Source organism: Atta cephalotes, assembly GCF_000143395.1.
Source record: "Atta cephalotes unplaced genomic scaffold scaffold00088, whole genome shotgun sequence".
Taxonomy (NCBI): domain Eukaryota; kingdom Metazoa; phylum Arthropoda; class Insecta; order Hymenoptera; family Formicidae; genus Atta; species Atta cephalotes.
The window spans coordinates 268,229-291,683 of NW_012130152.1; the positions used below are offsets into that span (position 1 = coordinate 268,229).

Below are 23,455 nucleotides of genomic sequence, written 5' to 3' on the forward strand. Positions count from 1 at the left end.
AGAGTAGTACGATACGTAATAGTATATATATACTATATTATATTATTATACTATATATATATATATATATATATATATATATATATATATATATATATATATATATATATATATATACACACACACACACACACACTGATGTAAAAACTGGAAACAATCAATAAAATTTTATTGCTAAAATATTATCGATTAGTTTCATATTTTAAAATATACATGAGAAAGTTGAGTATAAAATAGTCAAAAAAATATTCGAAGATTTAGAAACACACTCCGAAAAAGCTTGGGAATCTCTAGCCTATTCGATTTACATACGCATTTCTTATAGGATTTCTTTTTACGAGAAGCAAATCTATCTCATAGCGAGGCTGTATATGAAAATGGCAGATCTTGCTCGGTTTCCGGCCATGATGGAAGGAATAAATAAAGAAGAATTTTTCCTTATGCAAAGAAAGATTCAAAATCAACTTCACGATGCGAAACAGATTGATATTCATAATCGAATCTTTTATTTAAGATTGTCTTAAGTACAATATGTCGTAAGTCAATCCGAAGATCTTATTAGCATCTTAAGACATTATTTAAGATAGTTTTAAAATAAGAATGAACTGTGAATATCGTTCCATGTTTTGTGTTTCACAGTTGATAGTCTTTAAACCTTATAAATAGTCCATAAACAGAGAGATTTAGAAAGATAACTGTACATACCGGTTGCGATCGATTTGAACGCTCTTTGTGCTTTTCAGTACTTCGATTTATTCTTATTTATGTCTAATGAACAATAAAGACAAAACGATAATTACAAGCGCATGAGCATTCAAATCGATCGCAGCCATCGTGTTATCCTTCCAGCATGGTTTTTGCCATCAGGTCAGGTTATGTTAGTCGGCAAGCGTTTCTCTCCAAAACCTGCGACCAGCACCTGCGACACTTGATACTTGTTTTTCTGGATTGCTAGATTAGAATCTTGCCACCGCATTAGTTGCTGACACTGGCAGCATCGCAGCCAATACTGGCAAGATTCTAATCCAGCTAGTTCTAATCTAGCAGGGAAAATAAGCATCGTGTGCCGCAACATGATGGAAGGGATTAATATGGTGTGCTCAAAGTTTGGGCACGCACCGAATCGAGATATTGTTCAGGAAATCGATTGTGTATCTTCAAATAAGCTGAAAATTACAAAAGTGAGCAAATTCACTAGAGTATTCATAATTTAATTGGTCAATACTTAGTACCTTTGCTCACTTTTTGTAATTCACTTCCTTTCCTCAAAATCTACAATCGATCCCCAGAACTATTATAGTTTCTACTCACTTCAATGAATGCATTAAAATGAGCAGGAGCTATGGTAGAAGCATGCAACACTAAGAAACGTTGGTAATACATAATAAAAAAAGGCCAAACCTAAATAATGTGCGTACAACGAAGACAACAACTAAGCCTAGCGTCCCATGAGCAGAAATTTACAGCGAAACGGAATAGCGCAACCAATCACAATCATTGGCAGTCACTCTGCTTTCTTTTCTGCAATTGTGATTGGTCTCGTTATTCCGTTTCGTAAATTTTCACTTATGGGACGCCAGCCTAAGGTTGACTAAACTAGGATTACGAATGAGCAAGCTAGAGAGAGAGAGACGCTTGCAAACTTAGCACATTACATCTCTTCCACCATGTTCTGGATGCATCTATTTGCGTAAATTGAACTGAAAAAGGCGGAACCAATCAGAAAAGGGAACACTAACGCTCCAATTTCCGAGATCTCTCATCACTCTTCCTTGATTCTCTTATCTCTGACTGGATTCTGCATGAGGATCTGGTCTGGACTTAGAGTCATTGGAGGTTATTAAATGGCGATAATCATGTACGATGTGGAGAGATTGCTATCACTTGTCTTCAGTTAACAAAGTGAAATATAAAGAATTAGTGTATTTTTACGAAAATCGGCGAGATCATTACGAAAACAAGGAGTGAACAATTTAGTTACGTGGAAAATTGGTGAAATATTGGTGAAGGTCATATATGTATTACAAAACGAAGAATCACGTCGACGAACTGACTGCAGCCACATCATCTGGCCTTGATGAAAATACACAATCAGCTGTCCTTACCGCTTGCTGTTTATATATCTTCCGATAACAATAATTCAATTTATAACATTTTATAAATTCATCTTTCTGTTCATCAGTTATATTCTAATCAATCTTAACATATCGATTATCAGAGAAGAGACTCGATAAATGATTTATTAAACTTAAATCATTCGTAATTATAGTTTGATGAAAATTACATTTATTCCTGCCATTTGACTGAAGTGACAGATCTATAACTAAAACTCGCAAGTTTCATCGAATTTGATGCAATGTGATATGTATCAATTTGATTTTGAAAGACGATAATGTCCTATGGAAAAAAATATATAGAAATAAACAAAAAGGGAAAGACAGAAAAAATCTTGAGGGAATGGTACATTTCCGTTGATACTTCCATAATGATGGAATCATTGAAATGAGATAGATTAGTTGGACAAATTTTTGATGGACCATGTGCACTATTAGGAGTTTGCGATCTTGACAAAAGAGAATTTAAATTTATTTTTTTAGCAAACAATGGCTTGTGATGCTCTTATTTGGGGACTGTTATTTGTGGGATGCAGTATACAGACATTATGGGCTATATCTGAAGATAATCCATCAGAATATATGAATAAGGAAGAGAGAGAAACTTTAAAGTATATATATTATTTACTTATATTTTATGATTAAATCTTTATTTTATGGATTATATATTTTGTGTTATTATATTTTATAGAGAAGAAGCAAGGGACATGTTTTATCATGCATACAATGCATATATGGTAAATAATATTTGATATATTGTATTCTTGGTTTATACGATTAATAATTTTGGTTGACAAATGTAATATATCTTTTATCATGCATATACATATAAGTTAGAAATAATTCTAGTCTGTATTTGAGATAAAACAATTTTGTAAAAATATTTTATATTTTTTTATTTTGAACAAAAAAAAAGTATTTTCATATAGAATCATGTAAACAAACAAAATACTTGAAGACTGTTATTCATTCTATTCTTATTTTAAGAACAGAAGTCTGTCTTAAGTAATGCCTTAAGATGATAACATGGCTCTCTAATTGGTTCATGACTGCCTTGAGTCTATTTAAGATCTTAAATAGGAATGTACCAGATCATAAAATTATCAGATATCTTCTATCATTTTTTTCATTGGATATTAATTGGATATCCAATAGGGTCATTATTCAATCAATTAGATATCAGATAATTCTTTGAATATCTGGAAAATAATATTCAAAAAAGGGCAATAAGGGAAAAATTGTGATAATTTTATGATATGTTTTATTCTTAATTTGAAATGAAAGAGGAAAAATAAACTGGGCAAGAAATTTAGCTGAAAAAAATAAAATTTGTATTAGTAATGCTAACTATCAATATAAATTTTCAATCGGATATCATCAGATACTAATGATATCCAACTATCTGGCTAGATAGAACTAGATAATGTCAGATATTTCGGCATCGATATTTCAGATCGGATATTTCCTGGATATCTGATGCATCCCTAGTTTTAAACAAGAATCAGCATGAATACCATCTGAAAATGTTGCTATAATTTTTTCAAGGATAATGCATATCCTGCTGATGAACTGATGCCGTTAAGCTGTAAAGGACGATATAGAGGCTCTGAACCTAATAGGGGTGATATAGATTCTACATTGGGAAAGTAAGAAGTTAAATTATACATAAAAATATCTATATAAAATTGTGATTGTATTTTTGTGAGCTTTAGGCTTTTGTTAGATTCTTGATAATTATTCATGTTGCTAGAATTATAACTTAATTTATGTATTATAATTTGCAGTTTTTCACTTACTTTGGTAGATACACTGGATACATTAGTGGTAAGCTGTAACAAGTACTATGTATAATGTATCACGTAGAACAAATTCTATTTATATGTTAGTATTTTATGTATATTAGGTACTGGGAGATTTGGAAGAATTCGAGAATGCAGTCAAACTTGTTGCTAGAGATGTAAGCTTTGATACAGATGTTATTGTTTCTTTATTTGAAACGAATATTAGAATGCTTGGGTGAGTAAAACCATTTCAATCAAAATTATTTACATATATTTATTAAAAAATATACTTATAAACGTTAAAAATGTAATTAAAATGTACTTATATACTTATTTCTTATTATAAGATGTTGAATTTTCATGTTAAAAGTCATAAACTTGTTTTTTTACAGAGGTCTTCTTAGTGGTCATATATTAGCTGAATATCTGCAACAGAGAGCTGATATAATGCCATGGTATAGAGGAGAACTTCTGGACTTGGCTAAAGATTTAGGTTACAGATTTTTACCTGCATTTAACACAACTACTGGAATACCATATGGCAGAGTAAGTTTAATACACAATATGAAATATATTTTGTTTGAATATTATCATGCCTTAGAGGTATAAATGACGGAAAAATTCTAGAATTTTAAGATAAAAAATTGGGGAAATAATGGTTTCCTTTGGCTTCGACAGTTTTTTACATTTAACATTTTTTTTAACATTTCATGATTTCAACTCTGTACTATTGTCCCAAAATTTAGTTTTTGCACTTATCCGTAAGATTTCTGTATAAAAATAGTTAAAAAGTTAAAATATAGTATAACGATTAATATAATGTAATGTTGATGGTTGTAAATACCTTATCTTTCACTATTATTTGAATGATGTTTTATACTTCAATTTTAAAAGTTAAGTAAGTGTTCCATACTATTATTAATATAAATAATACTTTACTAGACTAATTGACACTGTTTTTGTCATATATTGTGATTGTAATTGTACATTCTAAATTTAAATTTGTGAGACAACATTCATCGAATCTTTAATTACTCTTGAATCAATATTATATTGGGATGTTGTCTCAAAATAAATAAAATATCGAATATAAAATAATTAAAACATAGAGTACAGTTATAACTAATAGCAACAAAACAGTATCTATTATGCTTATAAAGCATTATCTGTATTAATAATTATTTATTTAACTTTTAAATATAAAATATTTATTATTCAAAGAATTATATTGAAATTATATTTTTTTATGAATTTTATATAATTTGATCAAAAATACCCTTATTTATAGAAAAAAACTAGTTTTGCTTGATCTTTTTTTTCCAAAGTAAAAAACACCGTTTTTTATATCTCTAATCATTCTATATTTTTGTATCTAAAGTTGACTTTAAACAATGTATAATTTGTATAAGAATTTAGGATGGAATTCTACTTAATAATAGAATTATATGTGTGTGCGTGCGTGCGTATGCGTACATTTTGTACAATTTTTCGAATGTTTTTCATATTATGACCATATACATACATTCTGATATACATTGTCAGTACTGAGAATCTGTATGCGTAACGTAAACTATAGATTTTCAGTACTGGCAATGTATATTGTTACACAGTTTACATAGTACATGCAATTGTGCACACACATGCGTGCATGCAAAAGTGATTAAAATATGAATAAATCTTTTTTTGTGCGAATATAAATTAATATTAGTAGATATATTGTTAGAGATTCTCAGCATATCCCAATATCGGTATAGTTTTCATTAGTTAGAAACTTAAAAGATTATTTTTAAAAATACGTATTAAAGACCATAAATCAAGCGTTTATTTAATTCGTCTTTAGTCTTTATTAACACTTTTTAGGCTGTCACGGATGATATCTTCGAATCTTCATTAATATCTGAAAATTATTGTTAAGACATTTGTCAACAATATATTTAGTTGTCATTATCAGTAGTTGTCATTATCAGTTCTTGATAAGTCAGAGTCTTATATCTTCCTATAACTTCGACCATTATTGATATTAAGTTTGTCGCAAACTAATTAAAACGTAACAATTGGGTTGTTTTTTATTCCTGTACTAGATTGATCTAGAACTCTCTTGCTTTCGACAAATATCAATATATCTGTCTCACTTTAAATTCCAAAAGTGTATATTAGCTCAGCCACAGACCTAATATATTGGGTTGAAGAAAAAATTCTGCGGTATTTTGTTAGTTCAAAATTATATATACAATATCTTTGTTAAAAATGATCAAAATTAAAAAAAACTTTTAAAGCTTGAAATCTCTACTTTCAAATAGTTACTATATTTTTTAAATTTAGTGAATTTTGTAATTTTTGTATATAGAAAACTACAAGTTAAAAAAAAGGGAAATTTTTCTTCTCATTTTGTAAGTCTGTCATGTACTAAACAAAATTTGCGAAAATTTCCGACTATCTATTGTGAAAGTTTGGAGTTTTCCTTACAAAATCGTTTTTTAAAAATTTCTACGATAAAAGTTTCTATTATTTTTTGTTCTTGAATTATTCGCGAATTAAATAAAAAGAAGCATTCTGAATTTGATTGCTCCATTAAAAATCAATGTACTGCAATTAAAAAAACAGATTCTTAAAGCTAAAACGTTGCTCTATCAAATAATATTAATACTAATTTTTTAAATGTAAAATATATATTTGAGTTAAAAATGTGATATATCCTTATAACCACAGTGGAAAAAAGGACAGTATATCACATTTTTAGTTCAAATGTATATTCTATTTTTAAAAAATTGGCAATTACATTACTTGATAGAGCAACGTTTCAGCTTTAAAAATCTGTTTTATTAATTACAATGATTTTTAATGGAGTTATGAGCAATCAAAATTAGAATGCTCTTTTATTTAATCTGCGTGTAATCTGATAACAAAAAGTCGTAGGAACATTTTTTAAAACTAACTTTTAAGCTTTCAGATAGTCGAAAATTTCACAATAAATATATTCTGTATATAATTTTGAGCTAACAAAATTCTGCAAAACTTTTTCTCCAACTCAATATATATAATAAAATATTTATTGAAATCCCAAACTTTGATTAAACATCATATTAGAAATGATATTAGATAAACTATACAAAAAATTCGGGATAGAGAAAAAGGTGAACTTCCCGATTTTTTTGTCGTTCGATATACTACTGTATTTTGATGCCGTGATTATGAATATGAAAATTGCCACAAGGTCATTTTCAAAGCTAAATATTTAAAAAATAATTTTTTTTCACATTTTATAATGAAAATTTCCAACAAGATCATTTTCAAAATCAAATATTTAAAAAAAATGATTTTTTTCATATTTTTCGCGCGTTTCATATGAAAAATCGTGCGCCTCTAAGCAGAAGGAGGGGAGGTGGGATGAGAATCGCTTCACGTGGAAGTTGTGCGCCCCTAAGCAGAGGAGAGGGGGGGAGGTCACTTCACGTGAAAAGTTATAAAGAAATTGTACATCCTATCCATCTAACAGCACATGCTAATAAGCATGCTGAATAGTAACGCTTAGCCAGATTGCGCCGCAAATGATCGTCAAAATGACCTTGTAATTTTCATATTTGAAATCGGCCAAAATACCGTAATGTACCAATCGACAATAAAATCGAAGAATTCACTCTTTCGGTCTATCCAAAATTCGGTCAGTGATCGAACTTATACAACGATATATAAAAAAATTAAATCAATACATTTATAAAAAATCTAAAGATACATTTCGTGACCATAGGTCCTTTTTCAACACATGTATTTAAAAAATATAAATAAAATCGCAAAGCTTATTTATCACACATGATTATGAATATAATATAAGTCAACGGTAATGAAAAGTTAAGATTCTTGAAAGTTTGTTCTATTCGAAGATGCAATGATATAAAGTCTAGATGATGTACAGAAATTATTTTTCATTTGAATCTCTGTGTTGACTGTGTTAAGATGTTCTGTGTCCTTGATTTTGATATAATATACAACAAAAAAGTTTTATACTCCGAATTACTACTTGATTTTGGCTTGATCTATCTATATATCTATCAAAATATTTATTTATTTTTTCTATTGTCTTATCTATAAAAAGTACATATGTATATTTTTTATAAGAATTTCAATTTAATGCTAAAAAAATTGATTTTTCTCTTTTCTTTCTCCCTCCTTTTTATTAATATTAATGCTATTATTCTATTTATTAATAATATGTAGAAGGTCTTTTCTTTTCATACTAAAAAAGAAAAAAATTTTAATTATACAGAATCACCCGTACACCTTTTCCATTTCAGAAACAGAGCATTTTAGAAAAAACCAAAGACAAAAGTTTCAGACAAAAGTTGTAAAGTTTTAAATGATCTATTCAATGATCTGATTAGTCTGACTTTGGGTGGCGTCATCAAAATCAGAGCAATGTCATTTTGAATTTTTTAAATGAGACCTCCTATTTTTTATTACATATTCTTATAACATATCTCGAGAGCTTTTCAAAACACTAATAAAATATTTTTTTCATAAAGTTTTCGAGTTATAATGCTTGAAAGTTACAGTATCGCCGGCATTAGTATTACCCAAGGTATCCGATCGACGACTAAAATCTCTTACTGTTCATATCTTGGATATCATTTATCAAAATCAAAGTCAATAGAGGTTGTACTTCTTATTTTCATTTTACGTAAAAATGAATTTTTAGTGCAAAAATGAAAATAAGAGGAATAATCTCCAATAGCTTTGATCTTGATAAATGTTATCCAGGACATGATTCCAAACAACAAGAAATTTTAGCTGTCGGGCATCGTGATGGTGAGTTCTACAATGGAATAATGAATTTGTTTTAAAATTCATTTATCGCATGAAGTATATAAAAATGCGTTAGATTGCTTATATCACTTATTGTGATTAAAAAATAAATTAATAAATATAAATTAATAAATTAATAAATATGAGTAATCAATTATTAATCAAATTTATATGGCTCGCTCAAGAAGCCGAAACATGTAATCGAGATATTTTATTGTAAGACATTTTATATGTTATACCATCACAAATTTTTAGAATAATGATCGAGAATATGATCGAGAATAAGTATTAGTATATTGACGTGTGTTTATTAAAGTTTTACTGTTTTTGACTCTTATATGCTCTTTACTTAGTTTATTTTTATCAAATTTATAGAAATTAAGGATATATAGAATTTTTGTTGTGATTGCTGTGAAGATCTGATATATTTCTGCAAAGTCATATCTTATTTATAATCAGTATGTAAGTCTTATGAAGTCCTTCTGTATCAGTCTGTAAGTTAAGACTGTTTTTCTGTTTTTTATTATTTAACATTTCTGAGATAGGCGTTTGTTATAGTATGGTTCTTCGTCAAGAATTATGTTCCAATCAAGTTCATGTCCCTGTTATAACTTGTGTTCAATTATCAAGGAGTGGGTAGACGTATTCCATGAAAGTAATTGCGATGTTCGGCAATTCTAATTTTCAACTGTCTGTCTCACATATGTAGTATCACAATCCAAGCAATTGATCCTGTAAACTACATTGGTCTTGGATGAATGAGATCTTTTTGAACTTTTATAAATTTTTGTAATTTATTGGTGCTGTAAAATTCAACTTTCGTGTCTTTATTATTAAATTGTTTGAATTTTTCGGTAACAGAAGATATATATGAAATTGTGAACCAAGAAGTTCTGTCAGGTGAGTTCATGTCATCAGACTGGCACTTCTATTTTTTGTCTCATAAGGTTTTGGATTCTTTTGTTGACGATGATGAAAATGAAATCAAGCGGATAATTGTTGAGTAATATGTTACAAATTTTAAGTGGTCTCTACATCAGATAGTAATATTGCTTTGTCGACCAATCTCTTCTGTGGGATTGGATGATTAGAGAAAAAATTCAATTATCTCCCTGAATAACTTGGTTTGTGGTACCAGTCAAAAATTAATAATTCACGTTCCCTCTGAAGAATAAAATGTAATGATTTATTTTCGTGAGTATTAACAGTGTACGGAATATTTTACAAAGTTAAGCATTTAAAAAAAATGTTTACAATTTTGCACGTATCGTCAGAGACAGATGAGATAGCGAATAAATGATGTAGAATAAAACTGTCAAGAAACATAATGAATTATCGTAAAACTTTTTGTTCCAACAATATTAGTCGAACCCAATATTTTCTTTTTGAAATTATTTTCTTTTTTTTCCGCAATATTGCAATCAAATTAATAACCATAAGAATTACATTTTTAACTCGCTGAACATTCATTGCATAACTGAGTTTTCCATTTAATTTTGTCAAAACAAAATTATTGCTTCATGTTAGAGATGATCCATTAAATTAATGTTACATCATAGACAGGCTTTTTCTGGATTTACTGAATTCGATGTGCGAAAAACCAATAAAAAGCAGAATTTTATTTCATATCGATACGAAACAAAATCCTGTTTTCTGATTGGTTGCAGAGCGTTGTATGACATACGTCGAATCAAGTGTGAAATCAAGTGTGAATCCAGCAATTGTACAAAGTCGATTTCTTACGTTACGGTTACATTAAAATTACGAATTTCTTTTGCACCGTTCCTTTAATCTACTTATCTATTACGTCTATGTATCCAATTCACAGTTTTGCGCAGTCTATTGCGCATTCTGTGATTTCAGCATGTTGCTGTGCTCCATCTTCTTAGCAAGAATTAAATCATATTAACTTGTCAAATCTATCAATATCTTTCTCCAATTCGATACTTGAGAGAGAGAGAGAGAGAGAGAGAGAGAAAGAGAGAGAAGAAAAAGAGAGAGAGAGAATTCAAATTGCCTTACTCTTTTCAACAACTAAATAGAAATGTGCAGTTTATTCTTATTACGTCTATAGTTGAATTTATTATGGTGTAAATATTATAAATATAAAACAAGATTTCACTGCAACGTTATATAAACACTATCTCTTTGTTGATAAACAATACATCTCAAAAATACATTCAAATGCGTACACACTTATAAATATATAACGTGAAATAAACAGTATGATAGCTGACAAAGAGAAAGAGAGGGGAGAGGGAGGAGAATAAAGATAATTAATCACATAATGATAATAATTAATGTTATATTAATAATAAATAATGTTGGAAATAGAAGGATTTAAAAATTTTAATTTATATAAGTATTTTATAAAAATAATTCTTGTATAAGGATTTGTTACATTTTTACCAGTGAAAGAAATAAGATATACAATATATCTTGAATTTAATTTCAGTATATCGAATTTTCTGTGTTTCGTAGATAAATTTGAAACGTGGCATGAAAGGAGTTCCTGTGGAAATATCAAGAGAAACATGCACTGCTTGTGCAGGTAGTATGATATTAGAAATGGCCGCTTTATCTCGATTAACAGGTGAACCGATTTTCGAGGTAAAACATTCTATGGATATGACATGATGTACGAAGTATAACAAAGTGATCGTACCAAGCTCATTTCTTAAAAAATATACATTTTCGTGGAAAATGTTTCAGATAAAAAGGGACATAAAATGGTACCATTAGTTTGACCGTTATCAAGAGGGCAAGATTACATTAAATTTTTTAAACATCCTCCATTTTTTATTACGTATTCTCATAACTTATCTTAGCATTTCAAAATATTAATAAAATATTTTTACATTAAGTACTTTTCGAGTAAGTTCAAATGTTAAGTATCATCGACATTAGTATCAAGGTATCCGATTATCAGCTAAAACCTCTTAAATATTTGTTTAGTATCATAATCTGGATATTATTTATCAAAATCAAGATCATTGAAAGTTATTCTTCTTATCTTTCATGTAAAAATAAATTTTTAGTGCAAAAATGAAAATAAGAAGAACAACTTCTAATGGCTTTGACAAATGATATATGATGAGATTATGATATTGAATAACATTTAAGAGATTTTAACCATTGGGTCTGATACTTTGGATAATGTTGATGTCAGTGGTACTGTAACTTTCAAGCCTTGTAACTCGAAAAGTATTTAATGAAAAAATATTTTATTGTAAATTTTTATTTTAAAAAGCTTTCGAGACAAGCTATGTGAGAATGTGCAATGTAAAACAGGGAGTTCATTAAAAAAATTTAACGTGATCTTGCCCTGATCTTGATGATGCTACTCAATGTTGAATCAATGGTATCATCTTATGCATCCTTCGAAATAAAAAAAACATTGTCTGAAACATTTTTCAAGAAATTAACCTGATATGATCGCTCTGTTATACTTTGGAAGCGTTCTACTTAACGTTCGCCACGCTTGCGAGCATTTTTATCCTTTAATTTTTAGATTGTCGGCATTTTTTTCTTGAAAATTTAATGGTTAATGGTTTTTTCTTGAAAATTTTTCTTTATAAAAGTAATATACACATGGCGCAGAATATCGAGATTTTCAGAGCCACAAAAGTGGCTTTCCAAGCAGAGAATGTATAAAAAAAATATTTGTTTTCTCAAAAATAGTGTATTTGATGGTTTTTAGTATCCAATTCTGAGCATAGATTTATGAAATCTAAAGCCTTAAATATAATATTGACAACATAAATGAATATAAACATATAGCTTCATACAGAGAACTTTTCTTTAGCATTATTCAGAGCTAACGACGTGGACAGAAAATTTCTAGCTTCTTTTTTACTTTTCTTTTTTGTTATTTTTTAATTTTTTTGTATTTTTTTTATTTTTTCTTATTTTTTTCTTATTTTTTCTTATTTTCTTATTTTTATAATTTTTTTTACTTGTTAATATTTTTTAATTTTTTTGTATATTTTTCAATATTTATATTTTTTAATATATTTTCAACAATGTACACATATGTGTTTAATACAATTAGTATTTAAAATATCATTAAAAATGGCAGTATTTTAATCCACACTCAAGAACTACAAAAGTAACTTTTTAAAGCTTTCGACAGTCTAAAGGTTAATATTTGAAAACAATAAGAATGAAATGATGCTCGCGAGCAAACTTTAAGTGAAACTCTTTGTATATAATTGATTGCTGATTAAGACTAAAATGACAAGTATTGTTTCGTTAGGAAAAAGCGCAGAAAGCTATGGACGTTTTATGGCGGATGAGACATCGTGGTACAGATTTAATGGGATCTGTGTTGAATGTTAATTCTGGAGATTGGGTACGAAGAGATTCCGGGGTCGGCGCTGGCATAGACTCTTATTATGAATATTGTCTTAAGGCATATATTTTACTCGGTAATTATTTATATTTTATGTATGTGTGTAGATAGATAAATTATCAACTACACTTCTCAATATAGAACAATTAAACAAGAAAAAAAAGAAAAATTATTTTTCAAAGATTATATAATATGTTCAATAAATTTTTTATAATGTCGGTTAAGAGAATTAAGAGAACATAAACATTAATTTTTTTTTAAATAGAATTATATGATTAATCAATAAAATTATATGATTTTTTTATTGCATTATTTCTAATTGAATATACAAAGTCAAATTTAAAATGTTACAAATTACTATTTCTGAAAGTCAGCAAAAAATGTTGTTTGGTTTAAAGAGAGGAGAAAGATAAAGATGTTAGTTTGACCTTGAGTATAGATATCAAGATCACATGAGGTGTTTATTACCATTTTTTAAATTGCATGATTTTTTTATATAATTATTCTGCATATAAAAATCTCAAAATAGTGTTCATGGAATAAGATATGTTCATTTTTCGGACGCATTTTCATCACATGTGCAGTGCCTGAAATCCGCCATTTTGTACTCTCAACGACTAGAGAGCTTATAATCAGAGAGTCGCCAACTTAACACGTAACTCAAATCGCTCGCTGATTGGCTCAAGATTTGTGGTGCTTGAAAAGGTTAGAATGGCAATGACAGGAAAATAAAAGCCGTGTAGCTTGTGTCACTGTCACTCTAGTATTTTTTCTTGGTTTTTTTCTTGCATTATCATTCATCAGTGCAGATAGTGTACTGCGTTTCCATAGTTGGTGGTCACAGTGCAAGAATTACGTAATGTGCTCAATTTGGCTAAACCACGCTTATTTTTGCTCTGCGTCGTCTCTAAGTGCGCAGTCTACCAATCGTGAAAGACGAAATATGGGGCGGTATTCATAGTCTGTTTTTATTTTAAAACCATCTTAAATATAATATCTTAAGATGTTAATACAATCCTCGGATTGACTTACGACATCTTGAGATTGACTTAAGACAGTCTTAAATGTAAGAATTAACTATGAATACCGACCTATTTCATGAAGTTGGTACTGAATCTTTCTTCGTGCAAGAAATAGGTCGGTATTTATATGTCCGTATTCATAGTCAGACCTTGTACTTAAAGTTGCTTAACAGCCAATGAAATAATTCGCAGATCTAAAGATAAATTTAAGGAAGCCTTAAATATAAGGCCTAACTATGAATACAAGTAATAGTCGATTCTTACATTTAAAACTGTCTTAAGTCAATCTTAAGATAAGATGTCATAAGTCAATCCTGTATTAACATTTCAAGATGGACATATTTAAGATGGTTTTAAAATAAAAACGGATTACCCAGCAAACGAAAATGAATTGAAATGGATTCAGATTTTCAGAAATATTGATTTACAAATGTTAAAATGATATGAAATGTTAAATTAAAACTGTACCTTGTACTTTGCGTGCGTGCGTGCGTGCGTGCGTGCATACTTATTTTAACCTTTGTGTAACAATGAGAAATATATTTTCTTATACTTTTTTTTTTTCATTTTTGTGATGTAATGCTCACAATTTAATAAAACTTATTATATGATTTCACATTTTTCTTATACATTAATACTTTTTTTTTACATATTTTCCATGGTCTTTATTTTAATTGTTCATTTCTCTAATTATTTATAAAAAAATAAAATTGAAAAACCGATTTTTACAAAAATGTGATTTCTTGGTAAGATAAGAGGCTAAATATTTTTCTAAATATTCTGCATATACCAAAATATAATCTATTTTTTCTAGAATTTTATAGAATTTTTAAATTTTTCACTAAAAAAAAGTATCTGTTGTGTGAAGATAAAAATTACATCAAGTTACAAATTTCTTGCATTTTTATCATGTAATGTATGTTGTCTTAGTAAGTAGGATATGCTGAATATGAATATGATATAAAAAAGATTGTCAAAGTTTCCGAAAAAGAAGTTGAAACTTCAAAACTCTTTTATCCAGCCGTATCGAATCTGTCATTTAGAATTTTAAAAATCTGACTTCAGATTTGTAATCAGTGATTCAAAAAAAATTGCAAGATTTCAGAAATTCGCCTACATAGAAAAAAGTGCCACATAAACAATTAAAATTATACATTTCATTTTCTATCATTAATCCATTAAGGCCCATGCTTAATACAACCATAATAGCGTCAAATTGAATACGTGATTCATAACATAAGCGAAAAAAAATTACCTGTATTTTTTTTTTGCAAAATTAATTGTTGTGTAAACAAAAACAATAATTGTTTAAACAACAAATTGTTTAAAAATGCCCATATTTAAAAAACTAAAAGTGCATTTTTAAACAATTAGTTTAAACGATAGAATAGAATAGAATTTATTTACACTTCAGCATATACAAGCCAAGAAAGGGACTTGGTTTACAGAAATACTTATTCACACTTACACTCCTCTCCCGCCTCTTACAACTACTTAAACTATTACATTCTCTTTTATCTATACATAATCTCTATATCACAGCCTTATCAGTCTATTATTAATATCCATATTCCATTTCTTATTTCCGTTTATCTCTACATAGCATTTCTTTACCCGAACTTATTCTCGCTATCTTCCCTTATATTCTTTAACTGCACGTTCCATCTACATCCTATCTTTTTTATTTTCTATTGATCTCATTACAATGCAATACAATTTCTTAACTTATAAATAGATAATAAGTTACCTATAACTGACTATAATTAACTATTTATACTACAATCTTATTTTATACTCACAGCCTTGTTAAGCTCACAAAATATTCATTGTCTTTACCTTGTCTTTATATTAATTTTTATTTATATCTTTTTCTTCCTTTCTCCTTTCTTTTCTTTTTATTATTTTCTTTTCTCCGTCTTTCCATAATTTTATTAGCATTTTTTCTTTAAGTTCATTCAAATCTTCTCCTAAATTCCTTACAATCTTATCCTTATCCTTCCCTAACTCTTCAAAACTCTTGTTTCCTCGCATTCTTTAACATAATGAGGTTATCTTCGCTTTCACCACAGAAAAGACATTCTCCCTCCTCTATTCCTAGCCAGTATTTATTCTTCTCTTCTAAATTATCGCATCTTAATTTAAATAACGCTCTTATTTCATCTCCTCTCTTCCATTCCATATTCTCTATCCTCAAATAATTTGGTACCCTATTCTCCATACTTCTCTTTATATTTTTTATTATATTTTGACCTATCTATTCTTTCCCTTTCCAATTGCTTTTGTAAATCGTTTTCCCTATTTATTAAATCTTTTTCAAAACTTTCGTTCCCCTGTCCTATTACTTCCCTAGATTCAATTCCCATTCATTCCTATTATAATAATCCTCTCTCTCCATACTTATCGTTCCAAATAGCTTTGTTTTTCCTCCCAGCACTTTCTGACCAAATTACCTGTGTTTCCAAATTTAATCTTTTCCTTGTATTTTCTTGTTCTCAAACCCCTTTGAGTCAAACATCCTTTGAGTCTATCCAGCTCCCTCATAATTACACATCTTGGGGTGCAGATATCTAATTTGAAAATCCACCTGTAATCCACGTAGTCTAACATTATTATCTTTTCTAGTTCGCCTTTTTCTTCCCAGCCCCATAATTCCATTCCATATGCCATTACACTTTGTACCAAATATTTAAATATCCATCTTCTACTAAAGTCATTTCATAGCTTTTCTCCTAAGTCCCATATTTTTCTTGCTACTATTTTTCTTTTTCTACTTATTTCTTTAATATGCCTTTTTCTAAATTAAAACCTAAATATTAAAATTCCTACACCTCTTCTAGTTCCTTATTCCTCTATTCCATTTCTTTCCTTTTTCTCTCCCTTCTTCTAGACATCATTAGCTTCGTCTTTTCTTTGCACAGCTTCAGTTTCCTCCCTTCCAAAAATTTTTTTAACGTGCTGATCATCTTGTAACGTCTCCCTATTATAAGCTACTAAAACTAAATCATCCGCATATACTAACGACTATATTGTATCCCTACCTAGTCTAACTCCTCTTATCCCTCTTTTTTCTAATTCATTATCTATGTCCGCAAATATAAATTGAATAACAGTGGACTCATCACACAGCCCTGTCTTATTCCTTTCATTGTTCTGAATTGTTGCGTCATCATTGCTTCATCCTTATCCTCATCTCTGTTTCGTTATATATATCTTCTCTATCTTCCTTATCAAATATTCATTTACACCCTTGCCTCTAAGAATTTCCCAAAGTTTGCCCCTATCCATCTTATCAAAGGCAGCTTTTAAATTCGCAAACATCATATATATATTTTTCTCCTTCTTTCTTCTTGATTTCTTTTCCTCTGTATCAAATGCGTCAATATGAAAATATTATCCTTATAGTTGTTGATCTTCTTCTTCTAAATGCAACTTGATTTTCTGGAATCATACTTTGATTTCCATTTCTTTTTCTAATCTATATTATTTCTGCATATTTTATACACTATAACGAGATACCCCTGTAATTTGTTACTTCTCCTCGTCTTCTCTTTTATAGAGAGACAATATTTTCCTTTCGATCTTGTAGCATCTTGCCTGTATTCCACTTTTTATAGTAGTTCCATTAGCCTCTTAAAAAAGGGTTGAAGAGGAGGAGAAATTGAAAAAGTTGAAGAGGGAAGCAGACGTATTGAAATATATTAACAAGAAAAGAGATAAGAAGATATGGAAAGAGAATAATATAAAAGAAGAATAGAGGAAATATTTTAAGGAGCTTAGACGGCACTGAAAATAAAGAGGATGAAAATAAAGTACAGCAGAGCACCAATCAGCTCTCTAAGCTAAAGGAAGAAGAAGATATAAATAAAGAAGAAAGTGAAAAAGAAGGACTGAAATCCTCACCTGCATATATCCAGGCTTCCACACCATCCTGCCGTCTTTTTTTTCTTCATCTTGTGTAATGCCCTATCAATCTCTTCAGCCTTCAATCCAATAACTCCTTAAAATATTTCCTCCATTCTTCGTCCTTTATGTTATTCTCTTTCTTTTTACCTTCTATCTTCTCTATCTTCTTATCTCTTTTCCTATTAATATATTTCCATACGTCTGCTTCCCTCTTTAACTTTCAATTCCTTCTTCTCTTCATTTCTTTTTTCTTTTTGTTTCTTCTGCAATAATTCTCTGAACTCTTTTCTCTTCTCTAAATATTTTTTTCCTGTTTTTCATTTCCATTTTTCCATTTTCTACATATTCTCTTCACCTCTCTCTTCTTCCTGGAGCAGCTAATATCCCACCAGTCCTTATATTCTATATATTTTTTCTTCTTTTTGATTTTCTTCTTCACGTCATTGTTGAACATAATCTGTTTTAATTCCTCCCATAGCTTTTATCTCCTCCTTATTATTTCTCTTACCTTTATCCATATCTTCCTCGTCATTTATCACTCCGTGTTTTTGCTTTCTATGGTCTCTTTTTCATACGATAATTTCTTCTTCCTTGATGACACTTCCTCTTCGTTCCGGTCCTCTTCCACGTCATTTTCTTCCAACCTTATAACAGTTCCTTCCTTTAATGTCAAGTTCAGTGGCATATGGTTCGAGTCCACTCTTATGTCAATTCTAAATTCTACAATTCTATCGCAAATATTATCGTTAACCATCGCATAATCTATTATCGAGCTACCTCTTGCTCCTACATACGTACATTCCCCCTCCCAGTCGCCTCTTGATCTTCCATTCAGAATGTGCCAGTCATACTCCGTTATCAGTTCTACAAAACCTCTATCTCTATTTTCTATCACCTCGTTGCTACATCCCTTCCATCATTCTCCAAAATCCTCTCCTCCTAATTCCCCAATTCTAATATTAAATCGTCATTTATCATCTCCTATAATTACATTCTTTCCTTCTGTACATTCCTCCTTAATCTTTTCTATCTTTATATCCAAACCTCGTTCTCTATATACTGAGACTATATCTATCTTTTCTCTACCCATCATTAACTCTGACAAGATTACTTTTTCCCACTCTTTGCTAATTAACCTGTCTTCCTTATTTCCCTATCTTTTTTTCTTTCCAATTATAAACCAATTATAAAATCGCTTGCCCTGCCTCTCTTTCTTTCCTTCCTAGCATAACTGCAATTCCATACATGTATCTTAGATAATCTATCCTTCACTGTCTATCTCAACCTTTTTCGTTTAACCTCGCATAAACGTACGAAATCATATTTTTTTATATAACTTCAAAAATCCAAATCCTTTCCTCTCCTGCTATATTTCAAAATATTTTTCTTTGTTTTTCCAATTTACTCCTATTTTGAAGTTTTTCCTATTTTGCTTGTTTGCTTAATTCCACTATCTTGTTTTTCTTTTTATCCCTAACTTCTGTTTCTTTCCTTTTCTAACTATCTTATCTCTTCTTAAATTATTATCCTTCTTGGCTTATGCAAAAATTTTGCTTTTGATTTTGATTCCCTATTTTCCTTATCCCCCTTGCTTGTCCCCTCTCACCTTCATCTATTGTTTCTTCGCCTTTATTTACCTTATTACCTTATCCTTCCTCTTTTCTTCATTCTCTCTCTCAATTGCATTCCATGCCTTCCATATTCCATCTATTCTTACTTTATCTAATCCAACCTTTATATCTTTTCTTTCCCCTTTCTGCTCTTTAACTCATTAGTCCTCTCCTGAATTTTCCTTTCCTTCCAGCTTAAATCATTTTCAATAAAAATCCTACCTCGTTTTAATTTCTGTTTATTCCTCATTATTTCACTCCTTTCCTCCTCATTTCCTACTATTACTGTTCCATTTATCCTCGAGAAGAACTATGTTATATTCTACCCCCAATTTTTCTTTTATAAACTTTTTGATCCATTTTCCCCTTTCTTTCCCAACTATTTTTATCCTCCTCGGTATATCTGTTCCTTTTATAATTATATTTTTTTCCACTCTTTTTTATTATCTGAAACCCATTTCTTTAAAACACCTCCCTGCAGTTTAAACCTCCCTCGCTTACCGTAGATCCTACCCTTGAGCTATCTCCTTTCTTTCCAAAATTGCTTACATTTCTTCCCTCGTTATCATAATCATTCTCCTCGTTATTTGTCTTGCCTAAGCTTCTTATGTCCTCCAGACTCTCTATCATTCCTATTATTTTCCTATTATTTTCTGACAAATCTTTCTTTATTGTTTCCAATTCCTTCATAATCTTCTCTAATTTCTCTTCAAATTTTCTATTTTCTCTATCCACATCTTCTTGTATGTCCCTTCTTATTCTAGCTATCTCTTTTTCCACCTCATTTCTTTCCTCATCTCTGTACAATTCTTCATTTACTTCTACTTTTACTCTTTCCATTATATTTTTCTCCTCTGGTCACTCTCAAATGTCACTTTTGGAATCTACTTTTGAATTATCCTTTGTCAATAAACGCTTGTCTACTTTGCCCTTTCCTTATTCACGCCTGCCATCTCTCTTTCTTCTCACCGTTATTCCTTAACCTTTCGTTACCTTGATACTTTCTAACGCACCAAAAACCTCTCCTCCAATTGCTCGCTTACCTCCCTCTTCTAACAAGCTAATTAGCTCACAATTGATCCTCTCGCTGACTCTATTTCGTTAAACTCGCTTATAAATTGCTAAGACACATCGCATACATGCACTCACTCACACGCCCTCTAACCAAGTCCAATTTGTTTGTACAATTATCATTTAAACAATCAATTTTGCAAAATATACGGATAATTTTTTTTCTTATGCTACGAATCACATATTCAGTTTGGCGCGATTAGGCCTTAATCAATTTATGTTATTATCTTCTGCATGAAAATATTAAACTTAAATCATATGAATAAAATCTATATTTTATAATTTATGTATGTGTACATATAAGGCATCTATATATTTTACATTATATATAGGTGATGAAAAATACTTGGGCCGTTTTAATAAGCATTATCAAGCCGTAATGAAGTATGTTAGTCAGGGGCCCATGTTATTGGATGTACATATGCATAGACCGAATACCAACTCCAAAAACTTCATGGACGCTTTATTGGCCTTTTGGCCAGGTCTGCAGGTATAACTTAATTTTGCTTTTACAAGGTTGCCACAGGAAATTAATTTTGAAATTCCCTGATTTTTCCAGGTTTTCTAGACGACAATGGAAAATTTTCCAATATCAAATATGTAAATGACATTTTGGGAATTGTAAGAAAATTATCTTATATTATTAAAAACAATACATTTAGAAGCTTAGCATAATGAAATCTTGGATATAAATTCATACCAATAAAAAATTAATGAGTAATGGAAAAAAAATACAATTATAACGGAAAAAGATGATTAAATATTGAATAACAAATTTCAATTATTTTATTAAAATTGTTTTGACTATTTTAATTTTAAATTTTATTTGAAGTAAAAAAATATATTTAATAAAATATTTATCTTAACTATAACAAAATTTAATTAAAGTGAATTAAGTTTTGTGTTAAATGTATGAAAATTACCATAAAAAACTTGACATTGAGAGATGTCTATTCCTAAACTTAAAAAAGAATTACATTTCTTTTAACATAATAACTGATACATGGTCTAGTATAGTTTGCAAAACTGACTAAGAAAATCAATATTTGACTATAAATGTTAGATGTATTATTTTAAAAAATTATAATAATTGTTTGGAATAAAAACATTTTAAGGGAATTGAGCAAAGTTAAAAAAAATTCCAGACTTTTTTATATTTTTCTCTGACTCTTTCAACTTTTTCATGACCAATTTAAATTTCCATGATTTCTTGATTTTCCTTATTTTCCTTTTTGTTTTTAGATCTGTGGCAATCTTGAAATTTTTTAATTTAAAAAAATATCTTACACATATTCATTTCGTGTTACAATTTCTTGTAGGTTCTTAAAGGTGACATCAAACCTGCCGTAGAAACGCATGAAATGTTGTACCAGGTTATGCAGAGACATAACTTTATACCAGAAGCATTCACTACCGATTTTCAGGTATATATTACACATTACAATGAATAATTATGGCACACAAAAATTTATAAAAGTTTATTTGTTACTTTCAAAGAAGTTCCGCTATTTACTAATTATCTCCGTATCTTCATACATCATTAAATGCCAATGTTTCATGAACATCGCAGAAAATCGAGATAATATAAAAGGGGCATTCTATATTTGTCTAAAATTTTTTTGGAAATTAATAAAATGTATACATTAGATTGATGTATACTAGATGTATATCTATACACTTTTGCAAATGCAATCAAAAATTGGTGAAAGAAGATCTTAAAATTAGATATTTTATGTGTCGTACGACATATGAAATATCGGCCTTAGAGTACATCCTGATGAAGAAAGAAATAACGGAATGAAAGAAAAAAAGGAAGGAGTTATTCAATTAGAATGATTCCTTTTTTGTACTTGGATTCATCATCGTAAAACTTTATTCTTTCGCAGTCGCAGCATATGATATGAGAAGACATTTAAATAATAAAATATGGTGATAATCCGAATTTAAGAAACAATGATCTTACAATCGAGAAAGATACGAATAAATGTAAATTTATTTTTTATACATGTGCTATGTTACATACATATGGACGAAGCACAGTTTGAGATTATGAAATTATCATGAAATTATCATCGCATTTTCTACATTATCTAACTTGTCAAATTTTGTATTGGAACAAGCACTTATATACGTGTATCCTGTATTTTTATATTACTTTCCAGTTGATGGCATATAGCGCAACGAGAAATTATTGAAAAATATTGAAAGTTATTCATTGAAGCGCTGTCGAATCAAGTTTTTGGATTTTACAAATTGATTTTTTATTTGTAATCCGCTTAAATCAGTAATTACGGATTTACTTTCTGTATCTCACCTAATGTGCATAGAAATGAATACGACCAATCCACTTGAATCCGTAATTACATATTGGTCATTTATTTTTGGTACTATACACAATACACAACGTAATCAATGTACGACTAATTCATTAAAATTTATGATGTGATTATTGAAGAATTGTTTAACAAGGGAGACTCACTGTTAGTCGCCGATCTCGGCAAATGATATATTGTCGTTGAAAACGCATCAAGATTATATATATGTGTCGTTTGCCGAACAAATCCAAGTGTCATATATAGAGTGTACAACATTATGGATCTACGACAGGATGATTTCTAGATATAATCTTGGCTATGATAGTGCAGATTATATCTGGAAATCATCCTGTCGTCGTGGATCTGTTGTACACTCTGCAGTATACTGGAATCATTTGGGAAGCAATTATTCATATATCTGTAATCACCTCGATGTACATTCCAACGATACATCACTTACTAGGATCACGGGTGACTAGCATATTTTA

General features: G+C 29.4%; 1 protein-coding gene across 1 annotated transcript in view; it reads left to right on the plus strand.

Moving 5' to 3' along the window:
* Positions 1–2,603: 2,603 nt before the first annotated feature.
* LOC105624777 (ER degradation-enhancing alpha-mannosidase-like protein 3) overlaps positions 2,604–23,455 on the plus strand; it is a 43,128-nt gene continuing 22,276 nt past the window's right edge. The window contains exons 1-10 of the mRNA XM_012206128.1: positions 2,604–2,725; positions 2,806–2,851; positions 3,660–3,760; positions 3,899–3,938; positions 4,018–4,130; positions 4,288–4,441; positions 11,177–11,305; positions 12,951–13,122; positions 20,985–21,142; positions 21,972–22,076. Of these exons, the coding sequence (XP_012061518.1) occupies positions 2,604–2,725; positions 2,806–2,851; positions 3,660–3,760; positions 3,899–3,938; positions 4,018–4,130; positions 4,288–4,441; positions 11,177–11,305; positions 12,951–13,122; positions 20,985–21,142; positions 21,972–22,076 (1,140 nt within the window). The remainder of the gene's footprint in view (positions 2,726–2,805; positions 2,852–3,659; positions 3,761–3,898; positions 3,939–4,017; positions 4,131–4,287; positions 4,442–11,176; positions 11,306–12,950; positions 13,123–20,984; positions 21,143–21,971; positions 22,077–23,455) is intronic.